Source organism: Triplophysa dalaica, chromosome 18, assembly GCF_015846415.1.
Source record: "Triplophysa dalaica isolate WHDGS20190420 chromosome 18, ASM1584641v1, whole genome shotgun sequence".
Taxonomy (NCBI): Eukaryota; Metazoa; Chordata; class Actinopteri; order Cypriniformes; family Nemacheilidae; genus Triplophysa; species Triplophysa dalaica.
In genome coordinates, this window is record NC_079559.1 from 2,238,513 (window position 1) to 2,254,213 (window position 15,701).

Genomic DNA, 15,701 nt, shown 5'->3' on the forward strand with positions numbered 1-15,701 from the left:
CACACACATTCATGTCTGTCTTGTCAAAGGCAGTGCATTTTTAAAAGCCTCTCGTAAAAGCATGCATGGTAAAACATCTGCTAAAATAAAATATATTCATTCCCACTGGAATTGACACCGATTCTTTAATTCTGAGATGTGAAAGCACTTCAAACATACACGCCTGCTTTTTTGCTCAGCGATGTTGCCTGGGTGAACTCATCTTCATTTCTGTGGTTTGTTGTGCTGTGGGAGTTCGAGGAGGCGTTGATGATCAAAAGCCTTGTTGACTGACAGAAGACTTCATGTGAGTCTGGTTACGCACATTTATAACCTACAGTGACAGCGGCACAAAGAATCAGGTACTACAGATGTTTTGTACTGATAATTGCTATCTGAACAGCACCAGGCAAACAATCCAGTTCTTCTCGGAGATAACGGCGTAGCATTTGCATCTTCCCATCGACCTTCTAAGATAAACACTTGAACCAGCCTGTGTTGCGCTGCATAAAACAACTGAGAAAAGCATTGGTCATTTTTTATCATTAGAAAAATAAAACGTCTAAAAATCACATTTGAGCACTTTTATCATAAGACACAAAGAGCATCTATGAGGCATATAGCAAGAGACGCACTTAAGTGCTTCTCAATTGTTTAACAAACAAAAATGAAATGTATTAATAATTCAATTGCACTACATAGGCACAACAATATGCATAATGACTAATTCACAAAAAACAACAACAGAGGTGTGATTTACCAGCCTAACAGGTGAAAAAAACTGAGGCATTGTAGAATTAACAAAGTGACAGATGAATTTGTGCCACAATACTGTAGCGCATGCACAGCGTTTAACATCTATCTCATAAAATATTTTCTTCCTTTTAATAAGTCTATTTATTTTGCTATCCTAACTATGCACAATTAAGTCATACGTTGCTATTTATTATGTCCATGTAGTCCACAAAACTGAGAAGTGAGAACCACTGCTAATAAACCTGTTTGAGTAATGATTTTCACAATGACCTAAAAACGGCTTGATGAATCACCTCACTTGTTGTTTGTTTTCTCCTAAACACACATCACATTAAACACTAAAACTAAATTAGTCATTTAGACAAAACCTTAACTGACTCCACAAAGGAAATAAATAACAAAGAAAAAGCATTTCAGGTGGAAATGGGCTGATCAGGAGGTTGTTTCACAGAGCACACGGCTCTCAGGCCGTGATTGGTCGACTGTGGAGAGGGGGCGGGGCTTGAGAGGACTCACCTTTTTACCTGCTTCAAATGAGGGTGAGAGTGGCTGGAGTGATACTGTGATCAAACTGCTGGATTTTTGGGGATTATTCTGATTACGGTCGCTTTATTTAAAGGTAATCTTTGAATTATTTTTATGAACTCTCTCAGAGAAGTTTTGCTGCTTGATTTTTAACAAAGAGAGCAGGAAGTAAATTAGTTTTGAAAGGGTGGACTATTGAACTTTGATCTTTACAAGAACTGAGAAATGAATTCCTTGTCTGTATCACACCCTTTCGAATGGCTTTCTCCTGCTTATTTTATTTCTTATGAATTCCTTACTGTATCGAGTTTAGTGTGGCACACAGAAGACTTTTTTATTTGTCTGACTTCAGTGTTAGATGTGTATGTGTGTTTGTATATATATGTTTCTTTTTTTATTTACCTTAAGGCCCCACAGTCATCACTGTGTTTGTTTAATAGGCAGCTTGATACAGATGTTGATAAGAATCAGTTTTAGTGTTTCAAACAGCAAACCCATCAGATTGGCATTGCTTCCTTGCTTTGTGATGAATTAAAGCAGTGTTTCAAATTTCACATCATCAGAGCTACACTGTACTATATACCTCATTGAAAATCCTATCACTCTTATAAAGTGAATTTAAAAACTTTAAAAATGAGTAATACAATAATAAAGTTGATTTCATCCATCATTTCGAACTATTGATTTATTAACTATTGAACTATTTAAAGTTGATGAAATATTCTCGAACACATACTGTATCTGTATTACAGACGCAGATAAAGTCAATGTGGAAAATGCAATTTTGATTTCATCATTAACTATTTAAGAATGATTTGCTTTAACACCTAAGAATTGAAACTGGAGTCCTTCTCCCAAATCTACTTCAGCTACAATGACATTTGAAATTGTCGTACGCGAGTCCCTGACCATCAGATTCACATGATTCGCAAATGAGCTGTCGAGTCAGTTTGGGGAAAATGACATTTTTTTTCTCTTTTCACATAGGTTTTCTGTGAGAAGTTGACATTCGGATATGATCAAGCTCTGGATTAACTTCACCTTACCGTTGGCTGCGTTATATGTTGTTGCAGTATGTCTGAATCTCGCAGGTGTGTACGTTTTATTTCCTCTTTCGGATTTCAGGTGTTGGTGGTAAAGGTCATTTCTCTTCCTTTCATCAAGTTTCTACGAGAGTGTGACCGTTCTATGCATAAATTTACCCTGCATATCAAAACGTTGCACTGGCCTCCCACTCCATGGTATACAAAATCAAATTCATCTGAGATTCAGTTCAGTGCATTACAGACCTAAAGCAGCAGATACTGTAGGGTGCAGAAAGCAATAGGATTGAGAAGGAATTAAAAATGCACTTTCGACCATTCACTGGGTTTAAAGCCAACAGTATTGCTCAACATGTTTATTGTTTTTCAACCCACCTAAATCACAGTCACTCCCAATGTTTTGTGTGAATGTGTATTGCTTACAGGGGTGACATAGTCACCTAACAAGTTCTGAAGTTATGGCGGTGCTGAGAACAATGTGCACAATCCTCTGAAAAAAACAGCAGACACCCCCTAGCAAACCCGGTTTGTTCCCCAAACTGAGGCAGACAGGTCATCCTCCTGGAATAGAAAGCAAACAGTTGTTCTTAAAAAGACTGCGGTCTTGAGATACAAAGATTTTGACAGGAGCGTATGAGGACTTGCATACTACTTGGTATCTCATTCATCCGTTTGTTTATTGGACCAGTTTCTGTTGAAAGTAAATACTTGTTGTTTGGTCACATTTGTGAGTCATTAACAGAAGTGGACATGTGAAAACAATTCATTTTTTAAATTCTTGGTGGTAAGTTCCTGTTTGATAGCTCGACTGTGTTTGTGATGTCTTTGTATGATAAACAATGAGTGATGACACAAAAAACACAGTAAAGAGGACAAAATTCAGCTCACTGATTTTGAAGACAACTAGATGGATCATTGTAAAACAAATGATTATAAATTGTATCTCTTTGAACTTTCAGGCCTCTCTGCGGCCATACAGGTGACGTCCACGGGGGAGCAGACCGTCAAGAAAGCCCAGGGTGAGAGCGTTACAATAGGCTGCATGTACACCATAGACTCTGTGGATGTGGGAGAGCTGGACATTGAGTGGTCACGCGTCAGTCAAGACATGACCCAGAAAGATCAGCTGGTGAGAGGAGAGATGAAAGGAGTAAAAAATAGGCATAGACACGAAATTTGGAATCTATTCATTGGTGTTCATGGACACATTTTTTCGTGTCAGTGAGCGCAACCTTTTTTTACTGTCACTCAGCACGAAGTTCAATACACAGACTGGGTGTGTATGTACAATTATATATTTATAACCTGACATCAAAAGAAGTTGTACATATTTTAGGATGTGGCGAAACACAACACCTTACCTCACCCCAAACCTTAAGATCACAGTCAGAAAGGCTAATTTAGCTAATAACGGGTGTTTCACGAGGTGGCAAAACAGCGATAAATGGTTCCCCTAACACGCCCCTTAACCTCACGTAACAGGTCAAGTCATAAGAATGCACACCAATGAGATCGTAGGAAAGAGGAATTCACACGTACGTGCTATCTTGTTAAATAGGTATGAATTATATGTATGAAGAGTTTGGTTCCAAAATGAAATTACTCGTGTTTTTTATTATGCTATCATGTCTTTATTGTGTTAGATGAGCTGTATTTTTTTGTTATTATGGCTTAAATTAAAACAAACCAACTGCAGCTTAATTGACTTTAATTGGTTCCAAAATTAGATAAAATCATGTTTTTCTTATTGTGCATTCCAAACTCTTCATTTATAAAGAAATGACATGAAAAAAGTTGTGCTGACTGACACGAAAAAAGGGGGAAACACGTGTCAGTAAACATAAATGAATAGATTACACTTCGTGACAATGCCACAAATTACCGTGAGACTGTGTTGATTATTGAGCTTTTTTTCCATCTCAAACTGGGGAAAATGAAATAAAGGAAACTTGTGTTATCATTTGATCACACTCACGGAGACCCAAACCATGTTGTTTTTCTGTGGAGCTTTTATACCTGCCTTTTTGTTTTAATGACGTGGATATGAGGGTCCTCAAATTCTTCCAAGATGTCTCTTTTTGTTTAAGAATATTGATTGTATTTTCATTTTGATCTACTCCGTGTCCCTGATGAAAATAATTTCAGGTGCTTTTAAACCCTTTAGAATATGCTTCAATGTTTCCCAGCAGGTGCATGTGTAAATTATGAGTTGGACCCAAAAGGACACGTCAACTAGCTTGTCAACTCTTTACATGCCACTCGTAGGATCTATTGAAAAGAATAAAGGAATGTTGAGGTCCATGATCATCTTGACAGGTTTTGTCATTTCTTTGGTTATTTCTCTCCTGGCCAAATTGCTTCAACTCAGGTGTCCTTTTGGGGATGTGTGCCGAGTTTCCCAGAAATGCTTCTGCATGACATGTTAACAGCCAGCAGGTGGACCGCTCACTGAGTCTGTCTGTCTGTCTGTTTGTTAGATCTTATCTTACACTGGGGGGACACAGCACGAGTTCGGAGACCCGGGCCTGATGAGCCGCTTTAAATTCGTTACCGACCCCAGCCACGGAGACGCCACGGTAACCATCACCTCCCTTGAGCCCCTGGACACGGCAACATATCACTGCAAAGTCAAGAAGATTCCGGGCGTTGACTCGAGGAAAGTCACTGTAGTGGTGTTAGGTGAGGAGACACACTTTCCCTGTCTTTGCTAATTACTGCTGACAGCTTTGTCAGGCCTTTGGGTTTCTGTCGTACCGGTTCCCTCCACCCTAACATGCCTTTTTCATCCGCTCTTTCACAATGACCCAAGTGGAATGGTAGGTGGGGCGAACGCTCTTTGTCGACGTCTGTCTGATGTTTGTCTCCCGTAACCTCAGCCCAACCCTACCACCTCATGTGTCAACAGACTATTACCACCCATTTAGAAAAGCTCAGCGCTAGTGATGTTCACACTTTAAGGACTTGTCTTTATTATTTCTAACAAGAGTTTTTTGCATTAAACACTGTAATTGGTCCTTATGGGTGTTTGGATAAAAATAAAAACACACCGTAATGTCATTTCAGAGTAAACAAATGATCATATTAATAATGTTTTTATATATATAATAAATATTAATATAATAATGTTAATAAAACAAAGTATTTTCTTCCAGCATTTCATTAAAACGAGTCAGATTGTCATCTGTCTTTTTTTCCTCAGTAAAACCTTCACTTCCTAAATGCTGGGTGGACGGCAATGAGGAGAAAGGTGGAGTGATCTCGCTCTGCTGCAAATCGTCGCATGGTTCGATTCCTCTGAAGTACACGTGGACGAAGGAAAGTGGAAACCTGCCACCGACCGCATCACAAAGTGAGTTGTACCACAGTGAACGCAGGTAGTTCAAAGGTGCTCAGCTACTTCTTTAAGCGTGATAATTAAATTTGCTGTCGCTGGAAAAACGTGTGTGCGTCGAAAAGCGACATCAGTTGCTGTACATCAAAACGAACACATTTGAAAGGGATAGTTCACCCAAAAATGAAAATTCTGTCATTAATTAATCATCCTCATGTTATTTCATTCCTGTTAAAATAACTTTGTTCTGATAAACTCAGAGAAAGATATTTGGAAGAATATCAGACATTTTCAGCTCCGGGACATGATTGACTACCATAGCAGGAACAAATAAATGGTGCCCCAGAACTGTTTGCTTTCCTAAATTCTTAAAAATATCTAATTTCGTGCTCAACAGACCAAAAAAATACAATATATAGCAGTGGGGACGATATGTCCCAGAATTGAAAATTGCAAACATTCTTCCAAATATCTTTCTATGTGTTACAAAGAAATGTATACAGGTTTAAATCAACCCAAGGGTGAGTAAACAACGACAGAATTTTCATTTTAGTGTGAACGACCCCTTTAAAGGCCTCACGGCCACCAAACAGGTTTTACCGTGTACTCTGACAGGAATGACTGCACATTCTCAATGGCCACTCTGTTTGCAGATTCCCAGACTGGAAAGATGCTTATCACAAACCACAGCGAGAGCTACACAGGGAAGTACCTGTGTGAGGTCAGCAATGAGGTTGGCACGGAGCGATGCACGTACAACCTTCAAGCGTATAACCGTGAGTGTTGATGGTGAAAGTTAATGCACATTTACACAGCTCTGTGTGTCCAAATGTCATTGCATTACAGAAGAAAATATCAAAGCAAATGACATTTGTTTAAATAAGGCACATTTTTCAAACCACATTTGGGAAAGCGTGTGGGGCTAGTTGTCACGCGTTCAGTGGTTATTTTTCTAGGGTTGGTCAATATTTGTATAGAGTCTATATGTCTGCTGGTCGGCATGTGTATTGTGCACACAATATGATCTTATGTAATGTTGTAACCCGTCCATAAATTGACTTTATTTAAACAGGAAAACAAGTTTTAAAACCATCCGGCGTGTTCTTCCGGGAATATCTGTTTTTATGAGGTGGTGTGGGAATCGTATAAAAATGTATGATTATTAGAGAAAGCAATAATGAAGATCCACCCCTAAACATTACGATCACTGACACAAAAACAGAAGGTTTCATTTGAGATTGTGTTGAAGCATCAAACAACAGAATGCATGAGATGTTTGGATAAAAGCGTCTGCCAAATGACTAAATGTTATAGTCATTGAGCACATGACAACTTCCCAAAAGTGACAACACGACCCGTATTTCCGTATACATTGTTACAAGTATTGACAGAACTCTTCCTGACAACGTTGACAACTTTCCGGTTGAGTAAGAAAAAAAGATTTTGACTCCCACAATAGTTGAAGCATAATTTCTGTGCGGATGACACTTGTTTGATGTTATCTATTGCAATGACATTCAGACATTCTTTTTCTCCAGCGTAAGAGAATGGCTGTCAGTAACCATGATTCCGCAGTATCATTCTCTCGCTCTCTTTTATTGTTATTTCAGCCTATACAAACCATCATGAGTGTCCTTGGGGAAAAAAACCCATCTATCCTCACTCAGTGGAGAATTATTGTGTGCTAAAACTTCTTGTATAAATTCTTTTTTTTCTATAAATGGTTTTGTAAGGTCCTTGGAAACTTTGCATGCTCGTGTAAAATCTGAATCTGTATTTTATCTCTAGCGACTGATAAAGTGGGTGTGATCGTGGGAGCTGTGATTGGTGCGTTACTCTTGCTTCTCCTCCTACTTTTGCTGATCTGGCTCCTGATTTGCTGTTGCAACAAGCGGCGCTATGAAAAAGAGGTCGCCAATGAAATCAGGTAAGACTATCACGCCTTACTTTCACTTCCTTGCATAAGTGATGACTCAGAACAGCGCAGAAACGCCCTTACAACACCCCTGACATCGTGGTTGTATGTTTTACATATTACATAAGGTGGACTGTAGTGTCAAAATACAGTTTATGTCATGAGGTAGTAGCACGTCCCAGTACTAGATTACTATATAAACCCAAAATGATCAAATATACAGTATTATCAGCTAAGCACACACCTTAAGTGCTCAAGTGAAGTATGTGTGAATTGACAAGATCATTAGGGAATTCCTGGTTGACTAGTCAGTGAAAGCTTGTCATTCATCATCTTGTTATTGAAACCACACCCAGAAATATAGAGATAAAAACAGAGACGGTATGTACCTGTCAGTAGCACTCCTACACATGAGAAAGTAAGTGTTCTGGTTTACGTCACAAACACAGGATCTGTTGTTGCTGGTTGATGGGCTGGGTGTTTTATTGAATATTACATTTTTGCAGAAGGTTTGCCGGTAACTTACTGTAGATTTAATTAATACTTAATATACTTCCGATTAGTACTGTTTTCAATTACTTTAATCAAAATTCAAAACACTTTGACTTTTGAGATTCAAAATGAGCAATAAGAGACTGGTGTGAGCACAGCAACACTGCTAAAATTGACATTCTTTCTCAAGCAGTTTTCTGTAAAATTATTTAAAACTTCCAAAATTACGATACATACATAACAAGAAAATGTGACCCAAGAGATTAAGTCTTGTTTTATGAAAGAAAAATATATAAACTAGGTTATGTGCTCAATTCGTTTTTTACATTAAATCTACAGTAAGTTACTGGCAAACCTGCTGCAAAAGTTTTACAGTGTATATATTGTGATTGTAAAGGACAGAATATTAAGAAATTGAATATTGTTGAAAATTAAGATAAATTTGCTAAAGTCAGCCCCAATTTCACTTCCCCTTTATATCTAATAGAACAAAATGTCACTCATAATTTAAAAAGGGGGCTAAAACGCAATTATTATTGTTTGCTTTAGATGTGTCTACACCATTTAATGTTTAAAAACGCTGTATTTTCCACATACCTTGCATGTTTGTATCTCGCCCGGGTGACAGCGAGTGACAGGTGTGGAAGGTGACGCAAGTCTCCAAAAACAAGGCATAATCTATATGTGTATGGTTTGCTTTTTAGCAGATATTAAACAAATTAGCATCATTCACCAGGTGTGCAAAAAGACAATTGTACACTAAATGTTCTAAATGTTCAAGCCAAATCTTGCTTATTTTTTAATATTCAATAACAAAAGAAACTGGAAACTGTACATTGTAAGAAACAATACGTTAAACCTGTAAATAACACATCTGCACACTTATTTAAACAATTATATGTTGTTTTTTATCTACATTGTTTAATTTTTTGTATATGCTGCATTATTGTTTTTATTTAAGTCTTATCTTTTTCTATCTTAAAGTATATTTGCACTATGTTTGCACCACTTTCTTCTGCACTAAGCTCCTGTCGCCAAGTCAAATTCCTTGTTCATGTAAACATACTTGGTAATAAAGTTCCTTTTGATTGTGATTCTGAAAAGCAGAAAGTATGAAATATTTACTGTAATCATTTTAAGCAGTCCTAAATTTGAAACTATAGGCCGACTCGATAGTTTATTAATTCTTTGAGCAAGAACCAGAATACATTTGTTTGTGTTGTTGTTGCTGAAACCATCCATAATATGAAATATATAAATGTTAAAAATAAGAAAAAAATAGTAAGTGTTCATTTCCCAAAATTTATTTTCTATTAGCGTGGATGCTGCGCCTCCTGAAAGTCGACCCGGAAGCCGGACCACCAGCTTCCGGTCCATGCGGAGCTACCATGCCCATCCCGGGCTGCGGTACGACTCGGTTCGGAAGACAGATGTAATGAGGGCTGAATCCGGTCGCAGTGCCTACTCCGAACGGGCCGGAGTTGAAAGAGAAGCAAGCATGCTAGCTAGTGATAACAGGCCCCCGCTCCCATACGACAGTAAATACGGATACCCTGTATAACCACGGATGTCCTGCACTGAACACATTACACTAGAGATGAAATGCTGTGCAAAACCACAGATTCGAGGACGTTGAAAGTGTACAGGAGAATATCCCTGTTGTTGAATTTGCATAATGTTCAGGATATTGATTCAGTGATATATATGTATATATGTGTAAATGTATTTTTGTATGATTTTATTTGTCTACGCCTTGGCATAGCTGAATGTTTTGGTGAAATCAGAATGTATTTCTGTATGAATGTTACCGAATTGTGGTGGTAAACTAAACAGTAATTAAACCTATTTTAACCTATTTGTGATAATAAATTATGTTTTTATAGAGATATTGTTGAAAGGTTGAAAAACAATTGGGAATATTCACCCCCAAAATGATTCACACTCAAATTGTTCAAAAGCAGTAGGCTATATGAAGATATTTTGAGAAATGTCGCTGTTGTTTTGTGACCATACAATGGAAGTCAACGAGGACCAAATGTTATTTCTTACCAACATTCTTCAAAATCTCTTTTGTGTTCTGCAAAAGAAAGAACGTCTTGCATGTCCATGAGGTTGAATAATATGATGTTTTTTTTTTCAATTTGAACTAATGCACCTGCATTCGGTTCGAATCAGCACGATCATCCAGAGATGATGGGTAGTCAACTGCTGTGATTTTGCATCAGGTCAATGGATGTGGTTGTGTTGAGCGAGAGCGCCCCCAGGCTGCAGTGTCGATACAAACCCAACTGCCCTCGTCATCTGTTCTGCTCCAATCCCTTTTTTTTTCTTTCTGAGTTGTTTGCTTGTTATGGTAAAATGTGTCTGGATGAAGGTGGGAAAAAAACATGAGAAGTGGACATGTGAGAAATAAAGAAATAAGGCCTCATTTACCTGCAGTGCTTCTACTCAGAACCGTATGAACTCAGATTTAATTGCACAAAACCAATTTCTCAAGCCAATTTCTCAACTTGTGTACGTGCAACAGAAATTTGGTCTCATCTCAAGCTTACAATTTAATGATAGTTTCCTACCCTTCTATGGCTCTGTTATTGCGTTTTATATAAATGGTGGTGATGTAATTTAATAAAGTATTTCAAACATAGACTATAGCAGAGATAAATGTGCTCGGACACTTTCACTTGACGAATCAGAACAAGGATGTAAATAAAAGAGCAAAAGTTAGTCATTGCTGATTTCTGTGTTTCAGTCAAGAGCATTCATCAAATCCTTTGTTAATATGGATAATTGATTGTTTACGCATTTTTAATTTGTATTAATTGATGTCACTTCCTGTAGTGCGGGAACTGTTTTTATTTAAAGGGATATTAAAGTCCATGAGAACCGGAAGTTTTAAATCGCAGAGAAATACTATAGCCACGCACAAAAAATGTATTATTAATTTTTTTTTTTTTTTTTTTTAATAAAAAAAAATTAATAATAAAATTTGTGGGCGTGGCTATAGTATTTCTCTGCGATTTAATTGGACGTATAAAAACAGCCGTTGCATTTGGATATGGTTCTGGCAGCAGACTGACAGTTAAAGGGGAGGAGTTAACGGATGCTCCGCCCAAGCTGTCCAACATGTCATTTAAAATTTATAGTCATTACAGGAAGGATGTAGATTTTAACTTTTTAAGAGAATGAACCACATTGATAAACTATGTACAATAAACGCTGCAATATTTCATGACAAAATAGGCATTGAAATTTTTGATTTCAGTGGGACTTTAAAAAAGATAGAAAAGTTAGATTGGCGACACAAATAAAACAATAACACTGAATTCTCAAAATATTACACCTGCAATATTTCTTACAGTTTATAAACTGTCAGTCTGTATTTTTTTCTATTTTGGAAAAAGTGATTTTTTAATGTGAGTTTATTATAATGTCCAATAGATTAAAGGGTAGTTCACTAAACTTATAATGCCAATTCTGTCATCATTTATTCACCCTCATGTCATTCCAAACCCGTATGAATTTCTTACATCTACAGAACACAATATTTTGAAGAACCTATTAAGTCACAATGTGAGAACATAAGAAAGGATTGTATATTACTCACTGCTTCATCTTATTCAAAGAGAACTAGAGAAACAGAGTTTCCTTTTATATCATTCTTTATGAAGACAAATGTATTATGATTTACTATTTAGGATACATAACACATCTTTCTGGATTATAAGACGTTTTGGCAACCACACAGATAACTGTAGGATTCCTAATTATCAAGGCTTTACTCAGTCAGATCTGTGGTTGAAATGTCAGGGTCATGTAAGTATTCTCACTACCAGACAAGAAGCAGAGAACACCTACCGCTGGGTTACTACGGAAACGAGAAGACGTTTGGCTCATGGCAAGGACTGCTGGACGTGTTTGAATGTCATAAATGATTTGATGGAAAAGAACAGACTTGCACCAAAGTTCTTCTGGAGCAACAGGGGACAATGTCGTCCGTTGCATATTAAATAGCAAATGTCCAATTACGGTGGAGCATGCATGCATGTAAATGCCACATGAGCTAAAACAGTCTTGTGAATGAGGTGGAGGTGTGAATATAAGGACTTGATCTTCTCATTATATCTCGGTGGTTGGTGTGCTAGTCAAATCTGACCTCTTTAGATCCGGCCTGCATTAACAGAGGAAGAACTCGTGTAGGCAAAACAGCGTGACCAGACCTACATTTGACTTTCATTTACATTTGGCACATCCTTAAGTAAATGACGACATGATTGCGTAAGTGAATTCCATATTTCTTTAATGTAAGATATTTATTTATTTATTTAACCAATTCAGAATATGCCGGCAGTTTTGTTAAAGCATCTTTGAAAAGAATCCATCCACATCAGCTCAGTGGAAAGTTTTACCACAATCATGTTTTCCTTTCTGACCTTTTGCCATTAATGACACTCATCACAAAGGTTATAATGGACAAAGAACAGAACATTGCAGGTGACCACAAAGCTTTTTAGAAAAACTAAAAAAAGGAATGTGACTAAAGAAACCCTGAAACATTCTCACCCCCGGGGGCCGATCAGCTTCTGAATAGCACAATTTCTGTTTCTTTAACAGTTCTTTTTCACCAAAATGAAACAAATCATTTTTATTTGCCAATTAATAATGTTCACGTGCATGCCTGGCAAAAGATAAAAATAGCAAGAACTTTCCTAAGGTTATTCTTAAGTACACAATAAAAAATTTGGTCATGTGAAGCTGAGCTTTACAAAGAATAATATAATATATTAGATGGCGAAGGAACAATATAAATGAAATATATTAAATATTTAAGATGAAAGATTTTAAATATTTTAAATTCTTTATTCTTTAAAATAATATAAAAATAAATGTAAATGTAAATGATAAATTAATATGAAAACGATAACGTTAAAAACAATAACATAAATAATATATTAATTATAAGTAAATAAAATCATATTAAAATATGCAACAATATTTGCATGATTTATATTTAGATAATTTTTAAAGATTTTAAGAGTCATTTAAAAAGTGGCAAAAAAAATCTAAGATGGCGAAGCATTAATATATTTGAAATTTAAAATATATAAAATCCTAAATGTATAATATATTATATATTTTATAAGATAATATAAAAATAAATGTAAATGATAAATGAATATGAAAACGACAATGTAAAAAGAAATAACATAAATAATATAATAGTTATACCTAAATTAATAATATTAAAATACAGTATGTAACAATATTTGTATGACTTATATTTTTATATTCTTTTTAAGATTTTTAGAGTAATTTAAAAAAATAGCTAAATAAATAAAGGCATAATAGATACGTTTACGTGTGAGATTCACAAGGCAAAAAGAAAAATGGTTTTCATAATCCATTTTCATAAGTGCCCATAAATGTCCTTGTTGATGAAAAACAACTTTGTGTGTATATCTAGACATGTAAAAAATCTAAAATAAAAACTCTTATCAGCCATCTGAATTCTACCTGTGTTCCATTGATCGTGGTTAAGATTGACTAGTAATGCCTCTGACCTCTAGAACACACTGCTTTACATATGGTCATGGTCTGCGCATAAACTTATAAGTCGATTTATGAGTCAACCACAGCAATTCTGATTCAATTCAACCCTGTCATTTATTATGTTCATTAAACATTGTATTCCGCCGTGATGACAGAGGACCGTTTCCTGCTATTTTCATCCTTTAAACACTCAAGGAGCTGCAGAACACTGACAAATATTTGAGAACTCGAAAACAAGGTACTACAAACTTTTGTGTAGGAATTATTACTCTGTGATGCACTTTAGATAATTTCATCTTGGACGAATCTGAGAACATTTCTTATTATTTCATACGGACGACTCTGTGTTTTGTGAAGCTTTAGGGAAGACATTACATTTCTACAGCCAAAAAAATACTGTTTGGGTTTAATTTTTTTTCAAACTAAAACTATTCAAAAATATTATGTTAATTGAAATGTTGTCTATAAGCAATAAAGTAAAAATAAATTGACGCGAAAGTACTAAAATTATTAAATGAAAGTTAAAATGCATATATATAAAAAGTAAATTGAGAAATAAAATGACAATTCAACTGTTAAAAATGACTCAAGTTAAAATAAAGTATAATGTGTGTAAAATAAAAAGACAAATCAAAATAAATTAATTCTGTTAGGTTGATGTAAACCAAGTTTGGGTTCAGTATTGACATTTTTTGGCTAATTGAAATCAATCAAAGTCAACCATGAATTGAAAAATTATTTTTATAGAAAGCAGGTTCTTTATATTATGAGTAGCATTTGTAAAGCAGATTAACGCCTCCATTTTCTCACCATTATTTTGTCATTTTTTTGTCCCCATAGTTGTTGCTTTAAACATAGACTGTGCACGAGACACTCACCTGAAGACAGTCCAGTCATGTTGTCGCTCACGGATAAACTCTTCATCTGGCTGGTGACCGGCCCTCTGGCCATCTGTACAATCTTCTTCAACATGTACCTGCTTCTGGTGATCCAGAGGAGTTATCGAAAGAAGCACAAGCTGAACCCGTGCGACTTCATCATCTCGGCCATCGCCGTGGCCAGCATCTTCCAGCAGATTTTCACCTACTTATGGCAGACCATAGATGAGATTGACGTCGTGTGCACAATCCACCTCACGGCGGCTATCCTCCTGGTGCTCATCTTCAGCCTGAAGCTCATCATATTCTGGAGCACGGCGTTCCTCACCTTCTACTACGGCACCAAACTGGTGGTGGAGCCCGTGCACTGCTACACGCGGATCCAGGAGGGCATCATGAAACACGTGCACACCGTCCTGGCCGTGATCTGCGTATGCGGTTTCGTCAATTGCATGCCGATGCTTACCATTTTAGACCATTACAACAGCACCTCTGACGTCAACGACTGCGGGTCCATCATGCCCTCCGATAGCGATGGATACGCCTACATCTTTTACTACGTTGTCATCTCCGACATCATTCCGGGCATCGTGATGGTCAAATGCAGCATCTCTATCGCGTACCACCTGAACAAACATCTCATGGAAATGAAAGCCAGCAGCAACGGCGCCCACGGGCCCAAGCTGGGCACTCAGATGCGGGTGATCAGGATGACCCTGAGCCTGGTGGTGGTGTTTATTTGTTTCGTGGTCGTGGATGTGTTCACGCAGGCCACCGTGGTGCTGATGAAGCAGAACACCATGACCTTGACCATTCTGTTCGCGAGCATCTACACCGCAGTGAGTGCCGCTGTGATGGTTTATGGGAAGAAAAGCCACTGGAAGGAACTCATAGCCTCTTACAACATCTTTTTAGACGAGTACCCTTGCTTGAGTGGTTTGAAAGTGTCGGAAGTCAAAGCCGAACCGCACGACAACGAGCATCACTGACCGGGAGTGTGGCACGAACATTTCCTCACATGCTTCAAGACAGATTGTGTAGATGGCCATATAGCAGAACATTTGTGTAGACACAGCAAGGTAGTGTTAGTAGTGAAATTGACTACATTACACTTGTTTCTGTTGGCGTCCCACCAAATGTTTTAACAAATCAAATGTGATATTTCTCAAGATGCTTTGTGTTTCTGTTTCTTACCCAATCAATAAGATTAGGGGGCAGAAGTGTCTAACAGCTTT

The 15,701-nt window shown here is 37.0% G+C and overlaps 2 protein-coding genes across 3 annotated transcripts; both read left to right on the forward strand.

Moving 5' to 3' along the window:
- The first annotated feature begins 1,271 nt into the window (after positions 1–1,271).
- Positions 1,272–9,896, forward strand: vsig8b (V-set and immunoglobulin domain containing 8b). The gene is made up of 8 exons (XM_056772237.1): positions 1,272–1,354; positions 2,248–2,351; positions 3,263–3,432; positions 4,781–4,982; positions 5,503–5,652; positions 6,288–6,410; positions 7,423–7,561; positions 9,359–9,896. The coding sequence occupies exons 2-8, from the start codon at positions 2,276–2,278 to the stop codon at positions 9,600–9,602; spliced, it is 1,104 nt and encodes a 367-aa protein (XP_056628215.1). The 5' UTR covers positions 1,272–1,354; positions 2,248–2,275; the 3' UTR covers positions 9,603–9,896.
- Positions 9,897–12,278: 2,382 nt separating this feature from the next.
- On the forward strand, positions 12,279–15,455 carry LOC130407250 (uncharacterized). Of its 2 annotated transcripts, none has more exons than XM_056730009.1 (2): positions 12,279–12,316; positions 14,429–15,455. In XM_056730009.1, exons 1-2 carry the CDS (start codon positions 12,309–12,311, stop codon positions 15,453–15,455), a joined length of 1,035 nt encoding a protein of 344 aa, XP_056585987.1. In that variant the 5' UTR covers positions 12,279–12,308. The 2 variants fall into 2 exon arrangements, with proteins under 2 accessions (XP_056585987.1, XP_056585988.1); XM_056730010.1 differs by lacking the exon at positions 12,279–12,316 and adding an exon at positions 13,701–13,826.
- Positions 15,456–15,701: the final 246 nt, after the last annotated feature.